We start from the raw sequence: 25272 nt of genomic DNA, 5'->3' as shown, positions 1-25272 counted from the left end.
CAGCGGCTGCAGGTTCGACTGCAGCCCTTTGCTGCATGTCATTCCCTTTCTGTCTCTCTCTCCCCTTTCACATCTTCAACTGTCCTATATAATACAGGCCTAAAATGCCCAAAAAGTCAAATTTCACTTAATAAAACAGGCTTTAAAAGATTCTAATCTAAAGATGACAATAGTTAATCAGTTATTTTAGAGATTCATCATCACACGCCACAGTTTCTTGATTTATCTTCAGATTCATTTCAACTCTCTGGAAAGCAGTGGATCAACCTGGCTTTAGTTCCTTTTCTCCATGTCTACTTCTCGGGCTTTGTCTGCTCTGGTTTTATTTCTGACTGACTGCATTTCCTCATCATTTATAATTTCTACCATCAAGAAGTTTATACATAACTGTTAACTGTAGAAACATGATGAATTCAGCAAAGAAAGATACATTGCAGATGTTTACTGTACTAAAGGAATCTCAAAGTTCTGACATCTTGAAATTAAGAGAAAAGAAAATGTGTATTTAATGTGTTCATCACTTTAATGTTGCAGCTTGAGAAGTTTTTTTATTTTTATTATACAGTTTTTTTCTGATTTTAATCTAATTAAAGTTTTATCTTAATCTATAATACACCCAGATTTGTTTGTTGACTATATTTGTTCAAGTAAAAGTATAAAGACACAGAAGAATAAATTGAAAATACTTGGTTTGTGTGAGTCTTTTTGTTTGTTAAAAACTTAGATCTTTAGTTTTGGGATAAATACTTGTCTTTGTTTACGTCCAGATTGCTTTCTGAGGATGAACTGCAAAACGATGTCGATGTCTGAAAGCTAATTCAGCCTGCACACCAGCTGACAGCACAACAAACATAGTGTAGCTTTAACTTTGTCCACACAACATGAAAGTGAAAGTATGGCTTTTTTTGTGGGATAAACCATTGTCACCGGAGGGGGAAACTTTGAGTCTGAAACAGGATGTTATAAAGAGTTAACAGTCAACGTTGGAAAATAAATAAATAAATACAATATGATGATTAAAAATCCACTCTAATCTAATTTATGAGAGTGGAGAAACGGCTTTAAAACGTGACTTAAGTTGGTTTCTGCTACAAACAAATTCAGACAAAGAGTCTTTCTTGCAGTGAGATCCCATTTCACTTCCTCTAATATCAAAGAACACAACGGTCGGTGGTTGAAGAAAAGAACAAAGTGAGTAACCATTCACTGACTTTGTTGCTAGTGTATTTGGAAAAATGTATTACTACCTATCTATCTAAACTTATGGTCCAAACAAGGTAAAAAGGTGAAGAGTCTGAGAGGAGATTAGCAGCATGTTCTGTTTACACTCTGATTTCAGTGGTGACTGATATGAATCACTATAAGCTGTGAAGAGGCTGATAATAAGGACTGCACACGGCTCACTGTTTTTGTGTGTTACTGAACTGCTTTGTGTACATTAATCAACCGACAGTAAGTTGTAGTTTGTCAATAATAGACAGAATATGGAGATTTAAACAGGCTGTACTTATGGCTGCTCCCATAAACATTTATTATTCTCATTCTTCTCAAAGCATTTCAGGATAACCACACGGTAGACTACATACAAAGCAAATCACAGAACCAACCAAAATGTTTCGCACATTTCAAGTCAGTGCTTGAAGTGCTAACCATGCTAACACCTGTGACTCCCTACTCGTCAAATGTATGACGCATGGTCAAGGAACCCTGGTGTCAAGTTTCAACAAAAGAGGTGCACCCTTGACGTTGTTTTTCGTCAGATAGACATTCATGTTAATCCCTCACCGTCGACGAAAGAAAAAACACGCCCCCCCCCCCCCTCCCCCCCTTAACTCGAAACCTGTGACAGTTTTATTATTGGTATTTTTAGCCAAATAACCACTTAATAATTTAATCAACATTATTCACAAGATATTATCATGGTTTATATGTATTTCTATTAATGTTATTAGTTCGGTCTATTTAGGCCAGGGAAGCTGGGATGCTTTTTTGTTTATTTATATTTTTTTTAACTATAACACTACATCTATCAACATTTATTTAGATGTTATCATGGTATTCATTTCTTTATTTTATTAATATTATTTCAGTCTTATTACCGGTGAAATATTACAGTATATGCTGTAATACAGAACATTACGATATGATCCGAGCAGGAAGCATTCAAAGCCGATAGGCCTATCCCACAATGCAATGCGGCCATTCATTTCAAAGAATCGGGCAGCGATCAGCTGGTCTTTAACGCCAGGATCGCTTCAGTGATGGTTTCACCAGCAACAACACGTTGCTCAGTTTCGTTCCAGTAAGACATATTAGATTATAAGATTTGTTTAAGCCTGAGTGGTGTTGATTTGATTACGTTGTCATAAAAAAAAAAAAGATAATTGTGACAATTAATTTTTTTGTTATGAATCAGTGCATTTCTTTCTGCATTACTTTTATTGTTAAAAAAATGTCAGAAGGGACCATTGGTCCTCGGGCATCTTCAAATTATCAAATCTGGCACGCTGTATAAAAAAAGTATGGACACCCCTGCTCTAACATGTTTAGGATGCTGTTTCCAGCAGATTTGTAATCAAGAATCACACCCAGAAATTTATTTTCATATACTCTTTGTATCTCAACATTGTTAATCATTACTTTTACTTGTATCATCAGTTATCAGTTTTGTGGTTCCCAATCCAAAAAGTTAGATTTTATCTTAATTTAATCTTCTAATTTAATTTCTTGAATCTGACAGATTATAATATAGTCCACACAACACTTTTTACCTGATGAAATACCTTTTTATTAAAGGACCAATACATTACATAACAATTGTGTTGGAACAAGTTTTGCAGGCCTGTGGCCAATTTCCACCTCGCAACAATAGGTTTACTAGATCATTTCTGCCACGCTTTGCACGCACACCTTTCTCAAACATTAACTCACAAAATGATCATGTTAAAAAATGATAGATATTTAATTTACCTTTCATTCAGCTTTGTCTCCTTGTTTTAGTTGTCTGTTGTGTGTTTCTATCATAGTTCTGTGTAACACAGAGAACAACTTAAAACCATGCAGAATGTAAAGTGGTTTTACTGTTTTTATGAAAACCAAGATACAAATCATTTCAACTGTAAATACAAAGTGTAATACATTTAATAAAATTCTGTCATTTTTTAAACTATGATAAAAACATTTTCCACAATAGGTGTACAGAGTATTTTAGTGCATTGTTGCTGTACTGTAGACCTCCACTGTCAAGTTGGTCAGGACAGGAAATAACATGTTGTTAACTTCCTTTAACTTGCAGCAAACTGTCTCAAGTTAACGAGGACAACCTGATCCCTTTTTGCAAAGGTGGGTGACTGATTTGCTTTTATTCAAAATTCTTTGCATTTGTTCATGGTTAAAGTTGCTGGCAATATCAATATGTAAATACTGTAAGTAGTAGTTGTTAACTTTAAGACAGGCTACTTTTTTTGTGTACCCTTTGCTGTCAATGACTATAGTTTCTGATGTTGCATTTTATGCTGCCTTCACATACTATCAGAATTATGGTAAATACAAGTTGCAGAATCATTGAACACACCCTCAACTCATAATTTCGAGGGGGAAATTCAGAGGCTAGTCTAGCCCCAAGAAGCAGGTGAGAATGAACCTTGCGTTCGCGTTTTTCTCATTTTGCGCTGACAACAAAGCACTTGAACATAAGTTACTTATAATTTCAACTTCACAAGTAGGAAATAGTTTCTTCCGACTAGCACTTGAAGGAAGCATAACTTATTTTTGTGGATGATGTAGATTGGTTATATATAATCAGGTTTTTTGTGTGCAGCAATGGATGAAAACGAGGCTATCAATTGAAGCCATTTAAGTTTGTCTTTCACAAAATGGAAGATATGTTGAAGTTTCTGGAGGAAATTGCAGATAGAAGATAATACGTGACCTAGTGCGAATGCCAAAATTACAACTGACTAAAGTGACTTCCAAACCAAAACCTGCTCTCTCTCCTTTCTTCTTCTCTCACACCTCTCCAGCTGTGTCCTGTGGTCACGCTGATGTTTACAGTTTTAAGTTGGAGTTGGCGGTTGGTCTTCGAGTTGAAGTGTCAACGTTACTGTACATTTATGTACATATATAAATAAATTAAGGAGTCATATGGGACCATCTACTGTAATAGCACGCAACAGACTATTTTATATATGATAAATATCTTGAACAAATTGTTGAAGCTCATGATATAAGAGGCTAATTATTTGAAGAAAATACATTTAGATTTAACCAACGCAAGTAAACAAAAAAAGTTTTGTATTTTGCTGACAATGTTGCAACACGTAGTTTATTGTATTTTGACAAAAAATTAATTGCACCGGTCTGAACCGGCCCGTCTCAGCTCAACTCAAACCAGCTGATGGTTTTGCGGCGACTCAGCAGGTCGAGTCTCCAGAGGCTGGTTTAAGAACGTAGGAGACGTCTCCTGTTTCAATCATGACTCATGAGTCCTCGATGACTCATGAGTTCTCATGAGTGGATCTGTAGCAGAGACGAGTGAGTGAAGTCTCTCCTCGAGCTCAGGGTAAAGCAAATCCACAACAAAAGCCATTCTTTCACTTCTGAAATAACATACAATGTTCTGCACATAGCCTAGCTAGGCCTACTGTAGGTTTGGTGTATAAACGTAGCATATTAAAATGCAATTAGGTCGAGCAGACAGTCTGAAACATTGCAAGCTCGCCTCGGCTCGCCTATAGATCAATACTGACTCAAGTGACTCGCACAACCAGATCAGTTTAGTGACTCCGAATAACCTGAATCCTTAAAAGGAATCAAGTTTGCCTTTCTAAACTACTTTCACCAGAAGAGATTTTATTTTTGTATTTTGTTTTGTGTTCTGATGGAGGAGGTCTGCAACCAGACACTCTTTTCTCATTTCTGTTTTCTTTGTCTCGTTTGGCTGCTCTCACAACAAAATCTAAACGGGATACTGGTAGTTCTGTGTGGAAATCATCACAAATAATGAACAAAGACATTAAAACATGAGACACTACATGTTGGCTGTTATAGTAGTTTAGTGTGGACTGGAAGGCACAATTTTGATCGTAGATTAGAAGGTGTATTGAGAAAATTATAAACTATATTTATATCTACAGATTGGAAAAGAATGAACAACAAGAACATACAATAAAATATACCTACATAAGTTCTTTTTGAGGCAGAAATACAACTAAACTCAGTGTGCAGTCAGTGTGATGTTTGAGTTGTTTCCTCTTTGCTAGGCTTCTGTTTTTAATTTGCAAATGTTGTTGTTCATTGGTCTCTCTGTGTGTGGCAGATGTCATTGAAGCTTTTAGAGGCAAAGTGGAAACCAGCCCTGAGCTCCATCCTGGAGGAGCTGACTGAGGCAGAATTCAGGATGATGCTGTTCAATCTGTTCAAAATCCCTCAAGGAGTGAAGGATGGCAAGGCCAGAGAATATATCCCTGATTTAATCGTTCAGTACTACGGGACAGAAGGGTCCATCTTTGAAATAGATAAAATAATGAAGAATATACCAAGGAACGATGCTGCAGTCCAGGAGCCGCTGCGTCCCTTTGTGGAGAAACTGAAGAAACAACGGCAGGGAAAAAAAGGTTTAAAGAGTTGATACGATTAAGGGTGTAAATCGATATATACTTTCTACTTCTTTTTTGGTACCACTTCGGTCGAGGTTCCAAGTGAGCAGAGCTGATACAAGAGGGTGAAGTTCTTAGACAGAATAGTCAGTAGTACGACACGAGACATCTTAAAAAAAATACATATTTTTAAACAGCCAACGGCCACAATTGTTTTTATTCACTTGACAGATAAAAAAAATAAATGGCAACACAAAACTAAGCCATATAATTGATGAACACGTCCCTCTGTTTGGTTAGCGATGAAATGACCCAGCGTGTGTCGCGTAGAACATGTCACGGTAGATTCACGTGGCGGCGCCGTGGGGATCAACTGAGAACCCCGCCTACAAAACGAGACAGTACTGGTACCAAAAAAGAGTCATGTCTAGTAGAACCATGAAGTTTTTTTTCAGACGCTCACTCAACCATTTCTGAAAAACGGTAAATGAGAGAATCAATTTCAATTTGTGTGTTTGTTTACCTTTTTAATGTCTTTTTCAGGGACAATGAGAAAACTTTCAATTGACCACGGATCAGCGACCAAGAAGCAAAAACCTGCTGCTGGTAGGTCAACTAAAGGAAATCTAACTTAATTATGTATTGACGTATACAGTGCTCGAAGTGGGCCGTTACTCATCGGTATGCAGTACTGGCACTTCTACATTTTACTCTTCCGCGTACTCCTCGCATGTAGCCTGTTCTCTACCACTGACAGAGAAAGCGTCAGTGTCAGAGACATTGACCCTAGCCTTACATAAACTACACTACCCAGAGGGCACTACGTGACTTACCTCAGTTTGGAAAATCTGTCTGATGCCTGCAGCCTGACCGTAACCGATTTTTCACTGCTGAAAACCTAGAAACTAAAAAGAAGCGTGTTGAGTTTGTCGTTATGTTAGCCTGGCTTCAGAAAGGTACTAAAAGAACTCGTGTGCCAGAGCCAGGCACGTCAACAGAGGTCCAAGTCCAACCAGAAATATCAAGTATGATTCATGAGCTTCAAAATAACATTAATGTGATGTGAGCGGAACTGCTAGCGTTAATGAGGAGTCTGCAGCTACCAACCTTAACGTTACCTTAGTCAATGACACCGACGTCAACAATAACGTGAGTAACGAAACACATGGATGGCCTGACTGTTGGTCAAGGGAACAAATGATGTATTTTTGCTCCGCGGACAGCTGGCTCGTTTTTAAAGATAACAAACTGGGCTGCAAATCATGTAGCAGCATCACTTGCGTCACTTGCTGGCTAGACAGAAAGTGGACTAAAGCTGTCAAGAGAATGAGACACACACACACACACACACACACACACACACACACACACGACTTGTTTAAAAAAAATACATACATTTTTAATAAATTGTGCCAGCAATATCTCCAAGTTTTGTTTTTCACGGTAGAAATCTCAAATGTCATAATGATTTGCCAATGCAAGAGAGTACCCGCACCTTGTTTTTCCCACTTCAAGCACTGGATGTATAAAGTATTACGTAACACTTTATTTGAAGAGGTGTGCATAAGACTGACATGACACCTATCATAAACACGAAGGAGTCATTTTAAGTGTTCATGACTGTCATTAAGTGTCATTCAGTAAATTATGAAACTTTTAGATATTTTTTAGATATATTTGTCATGACAACTTGACTTTAGCGAAGACATGCGTGGAAAGAAAACATGCATACTATATTCATATATATATAACAATCTCGTGGTATGACAACTTGAGATTAAACAAGACAACATCACCTGTCATAAATATGTCATGACAGGCCCAATTATTAAAGGGGTGATAGAATGCAAAACCGATTTTACCTTGTCATAGTTGAGTAACGACAGTTTAGTGGGTGACTAGGACATACATAGAAGCTCAAAATCCCACTGACACCCCTTACCTCTGCAAATATCACTATTTGAAATTGACTCTGAAAACATGCGAATCTCAACGAACCACCGAGTTGACGTCAACTCAGTGGCTCTGGTCTCTACCTTTGTCACGCCCCAACATTTACATAGGCTACACCCGTGTGGCTGTTCAGAGGCTTTCCGTGCGTTCATGGACATCGGAAAAACATTGTTCCGATTGAAAACGTCACCATTCACGTCACTTCCTGTGGGAATAAGAGGTGGGAAACTGGGGCTAGATTTTGCTAACTGAGTTTCTCAGTTGGTGACGCTTTGTTGACAGCTGACGTTTGATGTAGGCGACTTTGTGTCAGGTGTAGCAGGGAGGAGTAGGGAATGGCGGACCCAAAATGCAGAGAGCAGGCAGGCAGGCAGGAGAACGTTTGAAGTGGAGGATTTATTAATATAACACAAACAAACCAAGGGAGTCCTGTTAACGGCAGCAGGCAAAAACCGATTCCAAAAACAAAGACAAAAGGTATCAAAAAACCAAGGGAATCCAAAAACAGGAATAACCGGGAGCGCTGCCGCTGGGGGACACAAAACACACAAAATGATCTGACACTGGACAAGGGGAACACAAAGACTAAATACAGAGGGTAATGAGATAACACAAGACAGGGGACACAAGGCTGGGAAACAGGTGAAACACATTAGGCTGGGCAAAGCAATCAAAAAGGAGGGAAACACAAGACAGGAAGTAAAGTGGACAAGACAGAAAACCAGAGACTTCAAAATAAAACAGGAAACTGAACAAAAGACAACACAGAAAACAGACTACCAAACTAAGACAACACCAAAACCATAACACTTTGGTTCACTGAACATATTTGAATGACAATAAACTGTTTAACGCCTCTGCCAAGAAACACCGGTCCATGTGCTGTTGGTATGCTCGTATAAGAAAACAGCAGCAAATCTTTTCTTATTGTGGCCTCCATGTTTTCACACACCTGATGCTCAAGGCTACGGCCAACTGTTGGTGGCAGTCATGCAACAAGTTGTTATGCCAAACGCCAATATAACAGAAGAAGAAGAAGAAGAACGCGCATCCCGCTGGCAGTTGTTGTCCCTGTTATTCCCAGGTGGCATGAACGCGCCATTGAAACGTTAGACGACAGTGAATGCAGTACTGAGGTGATAAATTGAGTCAGACAATGCTAACTTTGCATTAAAAGTGTCATAATTTACCGAATGACACTTAATGACTTCTTCATGTTTATGACAGGGGTCATGATGATGACACCTGTCAATGACAATATCATTTCAGTCTTATGCACAACCCCTTTAAATAAAGTGTAACCAGAATAATTTTGATAGATAGGCAGATGTATCTCTGATTAACTTCTGGTAAACCGATGAGCATCATATCAATCTACAGTTACTCACACATAAATACGTTAAAATGAACAATATCAAAAAAATTGTCTAGATTTATAGAAAAAAGACACTATTATATTTAGTGCCTCTCCCCTTAATGTAACCACATTCATTTTTCAAAACTCATATGGCATTTCTCTTTTTTTTTTGTTACTGAAAGTGTGAAAATATCATGTGTTGCGACTGGTCAGGCATGACTGCTATTTTGGAAACCTCGGGAAATTAGTTTATAATGTATTAAAAATGTATTTTCTGCCCTGTTTGGCATCATTTCCAAAATAATAAAAAAGAATAATATCAGAAAGAATTAAGTTTATGGAACAAGTAACCAAATTCTACCAAGCAAACCATGTTTAGAATCCTCTGAAATACAAAAAATTAAAAAGTTTTACCTTAGAACCATCGACGGTGTGCAACAACACCGATGTTTGTTTCTTCTTTTTAAGATCAACTGAAGAGCTGCCAACCTGAGCAGGTGAGAAAGACAAAGGTTAATAATACTACACCCTGATGCTGTGAAAAGATTTATCCCGACATATATATATATATATATATATATATATATATATATATATATATATATATATATATATATATATATATGTAAAAAAAAAAAAAAAGTTTATTACTTTTACACTCTTTGTTTGCATCCAGAAGAAAACCATCAGTAAACTTGTAACAAAAACGCTAGCTGGGAAAGTTGTGCTCAGTGCACAAATAACAAAAAAGGGAAGGTGAGATGCATTTTAAAATAAGCCGATTGGTGATAAAACAGCGAGCGTTACAGTGATGGTACAATACGTTGCATAGACAATCAACAGATCAGACTAATCATTTTTTAAACTTGAAAATGAACTACAGGAATTCTTTCTAATGTTGTGTAATGTTTGTTTAGATGGATCCTGTTAATGCTGCAAAGCCCAAAAAGAAGAACGAGACGCAAGATTCATCCCTGAAACATCAAGCATCAGCATCAAATAATGTGAAAAAAATGATTAATAACTTAATACTATTAGACTATTAGAATTAAATATTTGCACTTCAAAGTATTCTTGGCAGTGGAAATAGTAGTACCTGAAGATCCCAAAACCACTTAATATACTTTCAATCGCATCACGTGGTCTTCAAAGTATAAATAGATATATGTTGTTGATCACAGGAAATTTTTAAAATGATACAAGCGCACAAAAAAACTCTACATGACATACCTATGTTCCATCATCATCGCCTACATCCTGTCGTCAGTCCCTATATCCCGTCCTCTACGACAATATGTTCCATAGACACTCAACACAACATTATGAAATGAAATTAATGTAAATGAACAAGAGGAATTATTTGTAATGGTGTTTTTATCTTGTGATTTGTTCAGATGGATTGTGTTGGAGCGGTGGAGACTGAAAAGAAGACAGAGGAGCAAGATTCGTCCCTGAAACCAGTTGAATCCATAAAAACCTCAAAGGTAGCAAGAGACAACTCTACTGATGCTAACATCTGTTTGAAATGTGTTTGACTTTCATATCAAGTCAGCGATTTGTTTGTTGTTAAGTTTATAAGCAGAATGGGACAATGTTGGCGCTTTCAGTACTCTTGGCGTCACTTTTTGGCACTTTGGGTCAGGACACTTTGGCACTTTTTGGCGCTCTGGGTCAGGATTCTTCGCGTCAATTTTTGGGGACCACTGAACTATATAACTACTTTATTGGAGCAATTTCTGTACACTGTATACTTTTAAGGTCGTCTTTACTATGAATGTCAATCTGTCTTTTTTCAGGCTCTAAGTGCTGCTGTCCAGACTGGAAGGATTCAAATAATGGGAATTAAAATGTCCAGTAAGAAGAAAACTTACCTGCTGGTAGAGTTCAACGGCCGGATGCAGACGGTGTTTGTGACAACTCGACTTCTGGCAAACACATTTGGCCTCGAAGTGGAAGATGATTTAGAAAGGAGACTCCGCTATCAAATGCCGCTCACAGCAGAAGCAAAACTTCAAGGAAATAAAGTTATATACATTAAAAAGGTGAAAAAAGACACATTTGTAGAAGGGGAATGCGGTTTACTTTTAAGTACTGTCCTTGCTGTGCAGGTTTTTTTTGGCACCTTACTAATTCCATATTTTTTAATGTAGAAAGTTTAGTCAAAGATTAAAACATTTAGCTTTATAAGGACATTCAGGCTTTTATAACAACTTTTCATGACTTTTATAACTTCCAAAATATTCAAACTTTTCTGGGGAGATTTGACAATGAACTAGAGAAATTATTTCTGTTTAAACTTGTGGTTTGTTCAGATGGATCCTGTTGGCGAAGTGAGGACTGAAGAGCAAGATTTGTCTCTGAAACTAGCAGCACCGTACAAAACCTTCAAGGTAGCAGCAGGGACATCTCTGTTATTTGGGAACTTTGGGAACCCCTGATTTCCACAACTACTTTATCGGTTAGATTTTTGTACTGTACTTTTCAGCTCATCTCAAACCTTCACTATGAATGTCAATCTGTCTTTATTTAGGTTCAAAGTGCTGCTGTCCAGACTGGAAGGATTAAAATATTGGGAATTAAAAAGTCCAATAACACAAACATTCACCTGATGGTAGAGTTCAACGGCAGGAAGCGGACGTTTTTTTTGACAAATCGACTTCTGGCAAACGCATTTGGCCTCGAAGTGGACGATGATTTTGAAAGAAGACTCTGCTCTCAAATGCCGCTCACAGCAGAAGCAACAATACAAGGGAAAAAAAAAATTACAGACATTAAAAAGGTGAAAAACACACATTTGTAGAAGGCGAACGTGGTTTACTTTGAGTACTGTGGTCACTGTGCGGGAGGTCAACCTATCTATCTACCTATAATGCATCTCTATTATTGTGCATGCATAATTCTCAGAGCTTTGCGGGTGTGGGCAGGAGTGGACATACACATTGCGGGAGCGGGCGGGAGTGTAACACACGTTGCGGGTGCGGGCGGTAATGGTCAGAAATTCGGCGGGAGCGGGATGAAGAAAACGCTCCCGCGCAGGGCTCCAATATGAAGTGCAGTCTCACCCAGAACTTGTTTTTAAACTTTTTTTTCTGCGTTTTAATATTGTGGTTTTTGTTCAGATGGATTCTGTTGGAGCCGAAACGATGGAACAGAAGACAGAGAATAAAGATACGTCCCTGAAACCAGCCGAATCCTCCAAAACCTCCAAGGTAGCTGCAGGGACGTCTCTGTTTTAATGATGTTTGATTTTCCTCCTTGTTCCTTGTTCAGTTTATTAGTTGGATGACAAAATTTAAGGTATGGCCATTTGTCCATAAAAGCAAATGAACTAGATCCTAATGAACCAACGCAAAAACATTAGAAAAATTCATTATATAAAATCATACACAAACTGGTAAAGACAGATTAATCTTATCTCTGCTCAGTTTATTGGCTGGTAAATATTTTATGGTTCGCAAATGCAGACACTTTGGGAAACACTGAACTATACAACTACTTTACAGTATCTTTTGTACAGTACTATTCAGCTTGTCCCAAACCTTCATTATGAATGTCAATCTTTCTTTATTCAGGCTCAACGTGCTGCTGTCCAGACTGGGAGGATTAAAATAATGGAAATTAAAACATCAAAAAAGAACAAAAAGAACAAAAAGCTGGTAGTAGAGTTCAACGGTCAGATGCAGAAGTTTTTTGTGACAACTCGACTTCTGGCAAACGCATTTGGCCTCAAAGTGGACGATGATATAGAAAGGAGACTCCGCTCTCAAATGCCGCTCACAGCAGAAGCAACATTACAAGGAAAAAAAATCACAGACATTAGGGTTAACCCTAACCTGGGTAGGAAATCAATATAGATTATTTTTCCCCATGTTTGATTCTTTAACATTAAATCACAGTGAATGAAATAAGGAATTTTGAATTAAAACCACAAAGTGATAAAAACAAATATGACAAACAAATACATAATTGATTGCTTTCAGAGAGCCTTTTATAGTATATACCAGGCTCTAAACATGTTTAATTCTGCTGAAAAGTCAGGCAATTTAAAGTCTGGGTCTATGGGAATTGACCTCCTTTTGGAGCCAGCACTTCCGAATTGGTTTAATTTTTCAGCACCAACTGTTTGATACTATATGATAAATTAAAAACGTAAATAAAACTAACTTTTTAAAATGTCTTTTTCAGAGATGAGCGAACGTACGAGTACGTTAGGATCACTAGCCGAGAAGCAAAAACCTGACGCCGGTAGGCAACACACACACAGACACACACACACATCCAATTTATAGTGTCAAATCATAACAGACTTAGCTAGTCATTCCGACAACTTAATGTCATTTATGTAGAGGAGGTGGCTGATGGTCACTCCTCTTCTGAACTTGTATACCTAGCCACTCTTAGTGATGATCTGACTGAGGGGGTTCAGCCCTATGTAGAACAACAGCAGGGACAGAGCATTATCTTTGTATATTTATGCTGGCCTCTAGAGTCTTCTTCCACAGCCCCATTGAGTTCTTCATTAAGACTCTTAGTGTCCTGTTGATGTTATACAGTTTCAAGCATTCCAGTATCCATGAGTGTGGCATGGGTTAGTTAGTCTGTTTGTTCTTACAGTCTTGAGCGACTGCTCTGTCCACCCCTGGGCCCTGCTTGAGTATTGATCCATGTGCCTACTCATCTTAGCTGAAGAGATGCCTGACAGGAGTTTCCATGTTGTGCAGAGGCAGGGTATTTGCTGGTAGTTGGAAGGAATGCTCCCTTCTGGGAGTCTTTCATGATCAGGACTGTTCAGCCTTGGGTTGACCACTCGGGATGGGACCCAACTCTTAACAGCTGGTTCAGTTGTGCTGCCAAGCATTCATAGAGTGCAGTCAGCTTCTTTAGCCAGTAGATGTGGATCATAACCATCTAACTCTTCATGTGAGACACTTATTTTTGGATGTCTGCCCATATGATGGTTACTGGGTCTTGTTCAAGTATCATAGTTCTCATTAAGTTGTCCTGGTTCCCTAACATCTGATGCGTACCTTGTTGACACAGGCGATATCCAAGCCGGTATGACTCTCAGATAGAACTTGCCAAAGGATCACACTTGATGTTTGGCACTTCCTGACCAGGATGCAAACCCCGGTCTCCCATACCAACAGATATGTTTTGCCATGTACAAGACATTTGTTGACTAGAGCAGAGAACATGGAACAACTGGAACATGTCCAAATGTGTCCACCCCCCCAGTGGTGGATTGTCTTTCTTTCTTTGTCTGGAGTCAGGGGGAACCATGGTGGGCAGTGGGTGTTTCGTCAATTGGTCTTCCCAAATAGGGTCCAAATCTGCTTCACTACCTTGGGACGAAGTCGGCAATCATCTGGTAGGAGTCCACCTCTCGATAAGGTCGGCATCCCTGCTCCCCAGTCCCAGGACGTGGAGAGCTCTCAGAGAGATCCGCTGCTTTGAGGCCCACTACCACAGGCTCCATCCACAATTGTGCAGCGGACGGAACTCCGGCCAGCCTGCTAGTCCACTGTGGTGCTGTTGTTGGTCCTCACCAGCATGTGCTTCCCCTATATATGGGGCCTGAAGTGTTGGAGACCTTCGTCAGACGCCACACTTCACCTACTGCTCTCCCCAGGCAAGTTCCTCCCCAAACTAACCCTGTCAGAGACGCATCTGTGAACACCATGACATAAGAGGTCACACGTCGCAGCGAGGTTCCCTTTAACAGGTGTTGTGGGGAGTCCCAGTATCACAGGTCCTCCTGTACTGAGGGGGGAATGATAACCAAGCACTATTTGTGCTTCTTGGCATCCAAGCAAAGATTGGCAAACTGCCTCTGCAGACGCCACATGTGCGGTAGCCCCAGTGTTACCACCGGATAAGCAACTGCCATAAACTCCAGAGACTGCATGAAGGTCAAAGCCGTCACTGTTTGTTCAGTTTGCAAACTGTGTGCTGCAGTGCCGTCTGTCTGTGTTCCAGCAGCAGAGTTGCCCACAGCCTACACTTTGTCGCTGTCAGGAAGTAAGGACTACTAGCCAGTCAAAAGCAGAGTATGGGGTTGTGCCCTGACAGTACCTAGGTAAGGACTACTAGCCAGTCAGAAGCAGAGTATGAGGGTGTGCCACACTAGCAGCTAGGCTAGCATTATAACGTGTGTTACAAAGTGACCACGTGTGTCTCTGAAGTAAAGGCTGGACTACAATAGAGCTGTTTGGAGCAGTTTGTGAACAGTGTTTTCTGTTGGAGATGGGAAGTCCCTTTGGGGGGGACTTTGGGCTTTTACACTTTGTAAACCTATTGCATGCACAAAAAAGATATATAACACAATAAAGGAAAGGGAAAAGCCAAAATGCATTATGTGAGCACTTTAAAGCTTTGGTGCGTAACTTTTGGATATTAATGAACGTCCGTTACATTAAAGCCATTACCAAATGAGTTGCTACAAAGCTAATTAAGACTATCAGCTCCACACAACTCTCTCTGGATTTCTCAGTATGACTATGTTCAGAAGATTGTGTGAAGATAATGACCTCTTCTGAAAAGTCCATCATGTTTTTTTAATCCTCCGTGTCTCTGCGTGATCACTGAAGGCTTGTATCATGTGGATGTGCTGACAATTTTGTTGTCATTACTTAGAATTACTCATGGGGGGCGACAGAAACTACGCATTATAGCTTTAAGTAAAATTGTCTGATGATGTCATAGAATAAATAAGTTTGAGTTGTTTTAAATAAGAGTGATGTAGAACTGCACAATCTGCGTTTGTGTTCAAATTTACATTTTAAATTTCTTTTTCAGGGAAGAAGAGGAAACGTGAGGAGGAGGAGGAGGAGGAGGAAGAGTGGATAGATGTGACTTCAGATCACCCTAAAATCCGAATTCTTGAGATCTTTGATGGGAAAGTTGTTCAGAAATCTGGGCTGCGCATGTATAAAACCCCAAAAAAAGAGAAGAAGTTTTTCTTTTATCTGGCTGTCGCTGATGAGAAAGCCAGCGTTAAAGTGATGGTATATGGAAAAAAACGTTTCCAAGAAATTAAGGAGGAGAGCTCCTACTTGTTCAAAAAGCTAATAATAGATGAGTATGGTGTTAAGGTTACCAAGTCAAGCAAAGTGTTACAGATGAGCCCTGTTGACGTCCCAGAGAAGCGTGAGACGGAAGCTCGGAAGCTAATTTATCCCCAGAGCCCAATGTACTCCATTAAAGAAGCCAAATTATCTGCTGACAAGACAGAAGTGAGCGTGGAAGGAACCATTACAGACGTGAGTTTAAACTGGAGAACTTAATGGTCACTGGATTTCAACTGTTATAGAGTTTGGTAAAAGGGATTATGCATTTAAAAAAACATGAAATCTATCCTTCCGTTTTAAGAAGCAATGTTAATGCATGTAGCATAGATGTACAACTGATCTCCTTGAACATTCAATTCACAGAAAGTAGAGGTGGAACTGAAACCTCAGTTTGTGTAATGTCGGGTTCAGTCTACACAATATCAGCCCAGTGATAGAGAGGCATAATAGAAGTAAGACTAATATTAACTGTAGCAGTGGGCATTTATACCAGAAATGTAGCAGTCTATAACAACAAACATAACAAAATAACAACACTGGCATGTACTGTAACCTTCAAGTATTTAAAACAAACTTAAAAAGACCCATTTGTGAATAAAAGGGTAATTCTAGAAAAAATAAAAAGACAATTTATGTTTGTAGAGTGGATCACCATGGTGCATACGCATCACTCTGCTCTCATGCCGGATGTAGCCAGTTTTACTTATTATGAGAGCATAGTGTTGCAACTGCATCCTTTTCCAAGAGTTGAGGCATAACTGTTGCTGCAGTTGCACGTGTTCTTGTCCTTTCGTGCTGGTAGGAGTTCTTCTTCGTTTGGCATTTAATGACAGACTAGAACACCTGTAGGCGCATATGCTACCCCTGAAAAGCATCCCCGGTTCTTGTGGTACTGTAGAAACACAAGTGCATCACGTTTTTAGAATTAGGGGATTTGCGTGGTAACGAAGCATCGGTTCTTGTGACATCCATAAGCGCAACCACGATCCAGGTGCCACCACAATCCAAGGAAATTAGCGAGGCGAGAAAGCACAAAGACTCCGGGGAAGAAGCTAAATTAGTAACGTGCATTAATCGGGACATAAATGTGTTCTTCCATTTAATCCAACGTGTGCTTGGCCCACAGCCCCCAGTAGCTACAACCTGTACAGTCTGTGGTGTGGTGAAGTCGAGCGTGGTGTATTTGATGGAGTTGGTAGTTCAGCGTGCCCAAGAGGCCACCAAAACGTTCAAAAGTATGGCCGGGGTGGAGTGATGGGGACCTTTTACGCAACTGAAGGCTTCTATTCACATGATGGGCATCGAATGCAGTAGAAAAAAATCAGTTTTACTTCAAAAGTATCATGTCATCATTTTTTTTAAATAAAACCCAGCATTAATTTTTGATGCTCATGATATGTAATCGTTTTTTGTTTTTTAAGATTGAATTACATAGATTAAAAAAATTTAATCAATTTTCCAATTTTGAAGGGAAAATTAAGACAAAGTTCTTTGCTTATACATGATACCCAATCTGATGGTGACAATGCATCTTTTTAAATAATATTATATATATATATATATATATATATATATATATATATATATATATATAAAAATTATATATATAAAATAAGTATTTTCTTTTTTTAATTTCTGAATCTTGTACTGTTGGTTTGTTCAGATTGATCCTGTCCAAAAGACTGATGGTAAGGACGACACAGACAGAGGTTTCCAACTAAAAGACAACACTGATTCCATCGACATCTTCATGTGGGGGGACGCCATCGAGCAATGCAAAGGATTATTGGTCGGAGATGTTGTTAAGGTTACCAACATGAAGATCCATCAGTTCTTTGAAACAACGCTGAACTCAACTGTATACAGCAGAATTGAAAAGGTACCTGCAGTTATCTCCTCGTTCTACTTTCATAAAGCTACAAGTCAGCCATATTTGTTTTTAAGTCTGTGGAATGAGGCAAATCTGGACGCTAAATTTGGAATCCTAAAAAGACACAATATGTTATTTGCAAGGGAATGTGAAGGAAAATTGCCTAAAAATCTTCAAGGGGCTTGAAAACTGGCGTTCTCCAGCTAGGTAGCATATTTAAGGAAATAAAAGCCTTGGAGGCATCAATTAAACCATTTTAAAAGAGAAGTATTCCTTTTATAGGTTTCTACAATTTCCTTCAGTGCGTAAATACATAGATCGGTACCATTTTATTTAATTTGATTTATACTCTTTATTGATCCCCAGTGGGGAAATTACAATTTACTCTCTGTTTGTTAGAAATAACTACACACAGGCCTGAAATACACACACACACACACACACACACACACACACACACACACACACACACACACACACACACACACACACACACACACACACACACACACACACACACACACACACACACACACACACACACACACACACACACACACACACACACACACACACACACACACACACACACACACACACACACACACACACACACACACACACACACACACACACACACAAATACTCATGCACAAATGAAGAGATGTCAGAGTGAGGGGGCTGCGTCTGAGTGGTTGGGGAGGGGGGGTATGGTGCCTTGCTCAAGAGCACCTTGGTAGTGCCCAGGAGCGGAATTGGCATCTCTTCAGCTACCAATCCAATCCAGCCCAACTCCCTACGGACTGAGTTACTGCCACACCCATGCTTAGCCCTAAAGCCAAATCCACATTCCCCACCTTGCCGACTTTATCCTTAATGACAGGTGCCAGAGTAACGGACAACATAGAGTCTGGTGTAGAAATGGTATAGGTTTGCATGTATCTATTGATAATTGTACATACATAAAGAACACTAATACACAATACATGCAAGGGTACACAGACAACTAGCAGAGATTCTTCACGACCATACATTGCCAGGTCTCTATTATATTTTCTAGTCATACATGATCTGGAGAACATATAACATAACCTGCACTAACTCGTTAGTGAAGTCTCTCGTGTGTGTTTTCTGTTGGTCCGAGGAGAGAAGAATGCAGCAGTGCGTCTGCACTATACTACATTACTTTAATAACAAAGGGGGGCCCCCTCTTGTGGCACTACTAAGTATTGCAGTTATGACTGTTACATCATGTGACATGGCCAAGTGTTCACAAAACAAGAAAGACAAAGGTTAACATATAAATAATATAAAATCACATATAAAAAGAAAATAAAAGCAATAATAATTATAGACCTTTAAACTTGAATGAAAAAAGGAAAAGATTGGTTAGACTGTTAATGTCAATCTCTCTTTTGCAGGTTCAAAGTGTCGGTACCAAGAATGCGAGAATTGAGATTATAGGGATCATAAAAGCCAGTCAGGAAGAGACTTACCTGGAGGCAGAGTTCAACAACCAGCCGCACACGTTTGTTGTGGATTCTCCACTTCTGGCAAAGACGTTTGGCTTCGAACTGGATGAAGATTTTGAAGAAAGCCTTCTTGATAAAATACCACTCTCAGCAGATGCAGAAATACAAGGAAGCGTATTGCTGAACTCAACTGTATACAGCAGAATTGAAAAGGTACTTGCAGTGATCTCCTCGCACTACTTTTATGAAGCCACAAGTCAGCCATGTTTGTTGTTAAATCTGGGGGAATCCTACATTGCTGAAGGTATGATCTCCCTACTCAGCCTCTGATTGGCCAGTATCCATTGGTAAGGTTAGGGCATTATGAGTGAGACTGGTTAGGTTAGGACTGCACAATTAATCTAATCGTAGTTGCCATGTCACTATGTGGGATTAAATTAACACAAAAAATGTGTGATTTAAGTAAAGAAAAAGGTATGCTTTTGCTTGTGACACTCTAGTCTCTGTGTGCACTACAGTCTTAAGGTTGTAACACCCTTCACTTCACCAACGGTACTGACAACAGATGAATTCACAGAGTCTTAAGAAGCTTGTTGCTTTATTGTTCACTGACTTTTAACTCACTTTAAATCGTCTTGGCTATCTCCTCTCGTTTTTTGCTCACACAGCTGCTACTCTGTGACACCTTTCCCTCCTTGCCTACCAATCACTCACTGACGTCCTTCACTTAACGCACCTGCCCGCGATTAAACACAAATGATCCAAATAGATCCCACAATCAAACTCACGTGAATAGTGTGACACAAATCTTTTATTTCGCCTTGGTGTGAACATGCATGCTAACCTTCATAAAAATTTCCACAAATTATATGACCAATCACTAGTCTCTGTTTAGGCAGTGTCTCATGTGTTGTGTATGGTCACGTGAGTATCAGAAGTGTTGAGAGTTTTAGAGCATGCAAACTGTAAGAAGAGGTAGTACAAACAACATGGTCTCAGTTTCCACTGCTATGCTGATGATACACAGCTCTATATCAGCACCAAACCATCCACTCAGCTCCACTCTCTCCCTGGTCAACTGTCTGCATGATATCAAAGTCTGGATGTCTACCAACCTACTCAAACTCGTACTTGTGGCTCCCAGGGTGCTGCTCCATAAGATTACATCTTCCCGGATGTTGATGGGTCCTCTATCTGCCCATCCTCCGAGGTCCTCAACCTTAGTGTAATCTAGTCTATATCCTTGTTGTTCCACTTCAGGGATTGCTCCGGTGCCGCAGGAAATTTTGCCAGATGTCCGTCCCCTTCCTCTTTCTTTGTGTTGGCGTTCTAACCTCCGGGGGATTTATAATGTCTATGGTTAACTGCTCCTCAGATCTCTGCAGGGTAAATTGAGACAGCTAGCTAGACTATCTGTCGAATCTGAGTTTTCTCTCTCACAAATATTTTGTAGCAGCTCTGTGCGGAGCTTAGCGCCTCACATGTTGATTCTGATTGGTTTAAAGAAATTCCCTTAAACCAGAGCACGTTTTCTTCCCACCCCAGAATGTTATGTGGAATAGCCAGACGCTCCTTCAGGAGGACGGTCCGAAAAAGCCAGACTAGGTGTAATCTGACCTCGATCCACACCAACTTTGCGAAACAAAAACAAACCAAGGGGAAAACGCTTAAAGTTTTAAAACCCATCAACTGATTTGGACCAAAGCAAACAAACTATAGGTGTGAAAACACCCTTCAACTTTTTGTGCAATTCAACAGAAACACAAACTGCTGTGTTGTATCATATTGTCTTATACTGAGAGGTATTTCCGATATTTGACAATATATTAGAGCAGGGGTCTTCAACGTGTTTTAAACCAAGGACCCCTAACTGAAAGAGAGTTGGAGCAGGGACCCCCTACTACATATATATATATTGTATAAAATGGATTTGCATATTAAACTGGGCCTATAATAACGTGTAGGGCGGCCAGAAGCCTTTATACATACTTTTTTAGTGCATAGAACATTAAGCTATTAAAATAATGATTGTCGGCATGATTTTATAAATCATCTGTTAATGATACACATACATGTGTAACACAGTAAATCGTTAGGATGAACTGTATCCATGGATGGCCTTAGTAACTACCTTACCTATAGGCCAGATCATCAGCAGGGATTTATATCTGACTCTGAGGACCACCTAGGGGTCCCTCTCTGTATTAGAGGAATTCTATCTAATGTTGTTTTATTCTTGTGGTTTGTTCAGATGGATCCTGTAGAGCTAGAAGAGGAAGATTCATCCCTGGAAGCAGCTGAATCCTCCAAAACCTTCAAGGTAACAGCAGGGACGTCTCTGTTCTACAGATACATGATCTGTTTCAAATGTGATTTACTTTCCTCTCAAGTTGCTGTAGTACAGAAGTTCTTTTTGAGGCGTAAATCTAGTAAAGCCGTCTCTCTGTGTTGCAGATGACATCAAGGCTTTTAGAAAAAAGTTGGAAAAGAGCACTGAGCTCCATCCTGGAGAAGCTGACTGAGCGACAATTTGCGAAGATGCTTTTCAATCTGGTCAAATTCCCTGTAAAATTGAAAACTGGCAAAGCCAGAAGATACATCTCTTATTTAATCTTCGAGCACTTCGGGACATATGGGTCCATCTCTGAAATAGATAAAATAATGAAGATGATACCAATAAATGACACTGCCGTCCAGAAGCTGCTGCGCCCCTTTGTGGAGAAACTGAAGAAACATCGGCAGGAGGTAAAAGGTTTGAAGAGTTCATACGATTAACAATTTGAATCAATGGGTTTCTTCCTCTCCAGTTCTTTTAAGTTAAAAATACATCTTTCTTTTTTTCTTTTTCAGGGACGACAAGCAATCGTGCTTCTGTTCCAGGATCAGTGACCAAGAAGCCAAAACCTTTTTTTGACTTGGTAACAAATACTTAAACGTACATAAATATAGATGCTAAAATAGATATTTAAATTTTTTACTTGGTAACAAAATGATTGCTGCACATGTAACTTTGGGCATAACGTTAGCTATATGTCTTCCCATTCTCTTCCTGCTGATTCCTCACATCTGTTTCCGTATGTAGCTCAGTTTTTCGGCTCGGCAGCTTATAATAACTTAACATAAGGGTTCTTTGACTTTACATTGTTGGTAAATATCACAACACAGCAGCTTTTAGGCATTTTTCTGTTTGCTCGCAGATGGAATTATGAGGAGGCGCCTTCACACAATAGATAGCAGGAATTTTTTACCCCTTCGTTGGGGGCGGGACTTCAGTGTGATCTGTCATGGTGTAGTTAACACAAAGGGTTTTTTACACTAGATGTATCCAAGGTGGCGCGCGCCATCGTGATGTCAAAATGACGTAATATCCTGCCGGCACGTCCGATTTATGGCGCGCGAGCTGAGGTTGCGCACGGCTCTTTTTTTTTCAGCCGCGCGCGACAAAGCGGAAACAGGAAGTCTGAACGAGTTTGCCAACAACGTGACGTCAGGACTCTCAGAGTGACTGCAAGTCTCTCTGGTAAACTCACCGGGTTAAGATGAGTTCTTTTATGGTGAATGAAAGACTTGATCTGACGAAGTAGGTCATCGAATCAAATCGAAGCATTGACGTCAATGCTGCTGCCAGTTCTGCCGTTGTTTACCTTTTTCTTCTTCTTCTAGTCTGTAGAAAGAGCAACATTGGTAGCCTTTGCTCATTAGCGCCCCTAACTGCAGCTAGTGTCGGGACCACCAGCGCGGGTATAAATACTCACGGCGATCCCATGATGTCACATTTGTACGCGCCAGTTGGGCTGCGTCCAGTATATAAGACGCTTAAGCCTTGAACTTGCTTACCTGTTGCGTCAGACAGCTAGGTGTTAACAATGTGGGTTGTTGATCAGAGTCTGACTCCTGTGTTGTGTACAAGGTCTGAAGTTAACTTTTTTTTAATCCACTAGCCACACAGGTTTTTTACCAGCCAATTTTTTTGCCTCACAAAGGTGAAATACAGGAAATGCACAAGCATCTTTCTTGAACTTGTTAAGAATACATATTTAGGTGTTGTCAAGTTATTAATGAAATCAATATAATTAATGACTCATCAAACATATTTTTTATTGTTTTATTTAATGATTTCCCCTGTCAGAGTTATCATATACCGACTAGTCCTCTGATTCCACAAAAAAGGTGCAGACACACTCCTCTCCCTCCACCTCTTTCTCTGAGCCATACACACGACTCTGTACTGCTGTCGTAAATCAGCACCTTGTTGGTTGCTTGTTTCAGCCGGCCTCTTCACCCCAGTGCACAACCACATTTTTAGCTCAAATCCAAGCAAATGGCAGACTTGGTTGAAATGTGAAAGAACAACAATGGCAAAAAAAACAACAACTCTGAATCACTCAATTCTCATTGCCTGCCAAGGTCTGCCACCTAGATGACAGTTTTACGCGCCAATGGCAAAATTCACCCGCATTTGGCACGTGGTCGAGGTTTAATTTAAGGCCCTGGTTGTGTAGCTGTTCTGCATGTGATACAACCCTGACATCACTTCTTTCTGAAAGATCTGATTGGCTGTATCAAAATAAAGTAAACAGAGAACTAACCGTATACCAACAGATTAATACATACCTAGGGGGCACCATCACAGAACAATTAAGGTATAAAATATAAATGTTTCCCTTTTGGTTGCTGATTATTTCTTAAAGGACAACACAAACTGACAAACGACTTTCGTTATCTTTCAGGTCCAATTGGACCCAGTAGAGGACATCGACCCAGAAGAGGACATCGACCCAGAAGAGGACAGTGACCAAAGAGTAGAGTTGGGTACCGAACCCTGTACTTTTACCGGCACCGACCGAATCAATACAATAATCGGTATTACCGAGTATTGGTTCACTTAAAATCAAACGGTGCCAAATTTTGGTACTTTCATGTGCATCAGGAGCAGTGAGCACCAGCTGACGATATGCCTGAGCTGAAGGGTTCTACGAGCTGTGCAGACTAAGTCCGCTATGAGCCAGAAAAGGTAACCCTTTGCTAGCAAGATTCAAAGTCAATAACACTGTGTACAGTTGACAGTCAGTACAAATAATTTGAAAGTATGTTTAACATCAAGACAAGCTAGCTATCCAGCCAGGTCATTAACCGCTTTCCGACTGGAGGGATTTTTGCAGTTCCTAGAACATAACGTTCCTAGAACCCTTTTTTTCTCGTGTTCAGACTGGACCAATTTGGGGATTATTAAGTTCCTCTGACCACAGTTCCTGTAACTCTTTCAGCTCCTACTTCAGGGCAGGGTCTTTTCCCTTTTCCCTTTTCCCTTTTCTGCATAGTGGTGGTTAGATGGCTGTGTTACAATGACAAAAGGTTAGTTCCTATATGGCCACTTGGCCAGTGTGAATGCAAATGGAAACCGGTCCAAACCAGTCCTGCTCAGAAACCCCACTGTAAGCCGGAGGTCTCTCTGACCGCTCTTGTAAATAAGAGGCTTTTATTTCGCCGTTGACAGTTCGTTTGTTCAAATATCACAACACATGTTCATCATAAGATTAATGGGAACCTGTGGTTAACTGTCTTTTTGGAGTTAAACTCCACAAGCATGCCCTGCGGGCTTGACAACCTCGCTGTCCGGCCGTCACACACACACACACACACACACACACACACGTCCACAGTGCAACCGGCAAAGGCGGTGGAGAGAGAGATGCACGTTTCTCTTCGGCAGACTTGTTTAAATTATGACAAATATGCTATATACATTAGATTTAGTATTTAGTTCATACTTCTTTGGTGTATTTGTTTTCTGATTTCAACGCAATATAGACCGTTGCCGTGCTTGCATCACTCCCTTACCCCTCCTATAGTCCCAATGGCCACTTGGCCAGTGCGAATGCAAATGGGAAAAAAAGGTTTTGGGGGAGAGTAGTTAATAGAACCGCTTAGAAGTGGACTTTTCCTAGAACTACGT

The 25272-nt window shown here is 39.8% G+C and overlaps 1 protein-coding gene across 7 annotated transcripts; it reads left to right on the top strand.

Moving 5' to 3' along the window:
• Positions 1–1055: 1055 nt before the first annotated feature.
• On the top strand, positions 1056–24535 carry LOC114566863 (uncharacterized). Of its 7 annotated transcripts, none has more exons than XM_028595673.1 (20): positions 1056–1191; positions 3296–3342; positions 5318–5615; positions 6141–6203; positions 9376–9404; positions 9825–9911; positions 10302–10391; positions 10704–10949; positions 11220–11297; positions 11438–11686; positions 12027–12116; positions 12480–12744; positions 13093–13152; positions 15703–16166; positions 17638–17853; positions 19266–19529; positions 21568–21636; positions 21771–22068; positions 22167–22234; positions 24047–24535. In XM_028595673.1, exons 3-20 carry the CDS (start codon positions 5318–5320, stop codon positions 24203–24205), a joined length of 3093 nt encoding a protein of 1030 aa, XP_028451474.1. In that variant the 5' UTR covers positions 1056–1191; positions 3296–3342; the 3' UTR covers positions 24206–24535. The 7 variants fall into 7 exon arrangements, with proteins under 7 accessions (XP_028451474.1, XP_028451473.1, XP_028451476.1 ...); XM_028595672.1 differs by having other exon boundaries at positions 9376–9419; XM_028595675.1 differs by having other exon boundaries at positions 9376–9419; positions 21771–22061; positions 24047–24134.
• The last annotated feature ends 737 nt before the right edge of the window (positions 24536–25272 follow it).

This window comes from Perca flavescens, chromosome 13, assembly GCF_004354835.1.
Source record: "Perca flavescens isolate YP-PL-M2 chromosome 13, PFLA_1.0, whole genome shotgun sequence".
Classification (NCBI taxonomy): domain Eukaryota; kingdom Metazoa; phylum Chordata; class Actinopteri; order Perciformes; family Percidae; genus Perca; species Perca flavescens.
This window is presented reverse-complemented; position numbering and strand designations above follow the sequence as displayed.

What these genes read in the sequence shown, in the direction of transcription:
- LOC114566863 (XM_028595672.1), top strand. Translation starts at nt 5,318, where the DNA reads ATGTCATTGAAGCTTTTAGAGGCAAAGTGGAAACCAGCCCTGAGCTCC. An exon ending in ACAACGGCAGGGAAAAAAAG is followed by an intron (nt 5,616 to 6,140) that starts GTTTAAAGAGTT and finishes TGTCTTTTTCAG; the next exon opens with GGACAATGAGAAAACTTTCA. An exon ending in TGGAAGGAACCATTACAGAC is followed by an intron (nt 16,167 to 17,637) that starts GTGAGTTTAAAC and finishes TGGTTTGTTCAG; the next exon opens with ATTGATCCTGTCCAAAAGAC.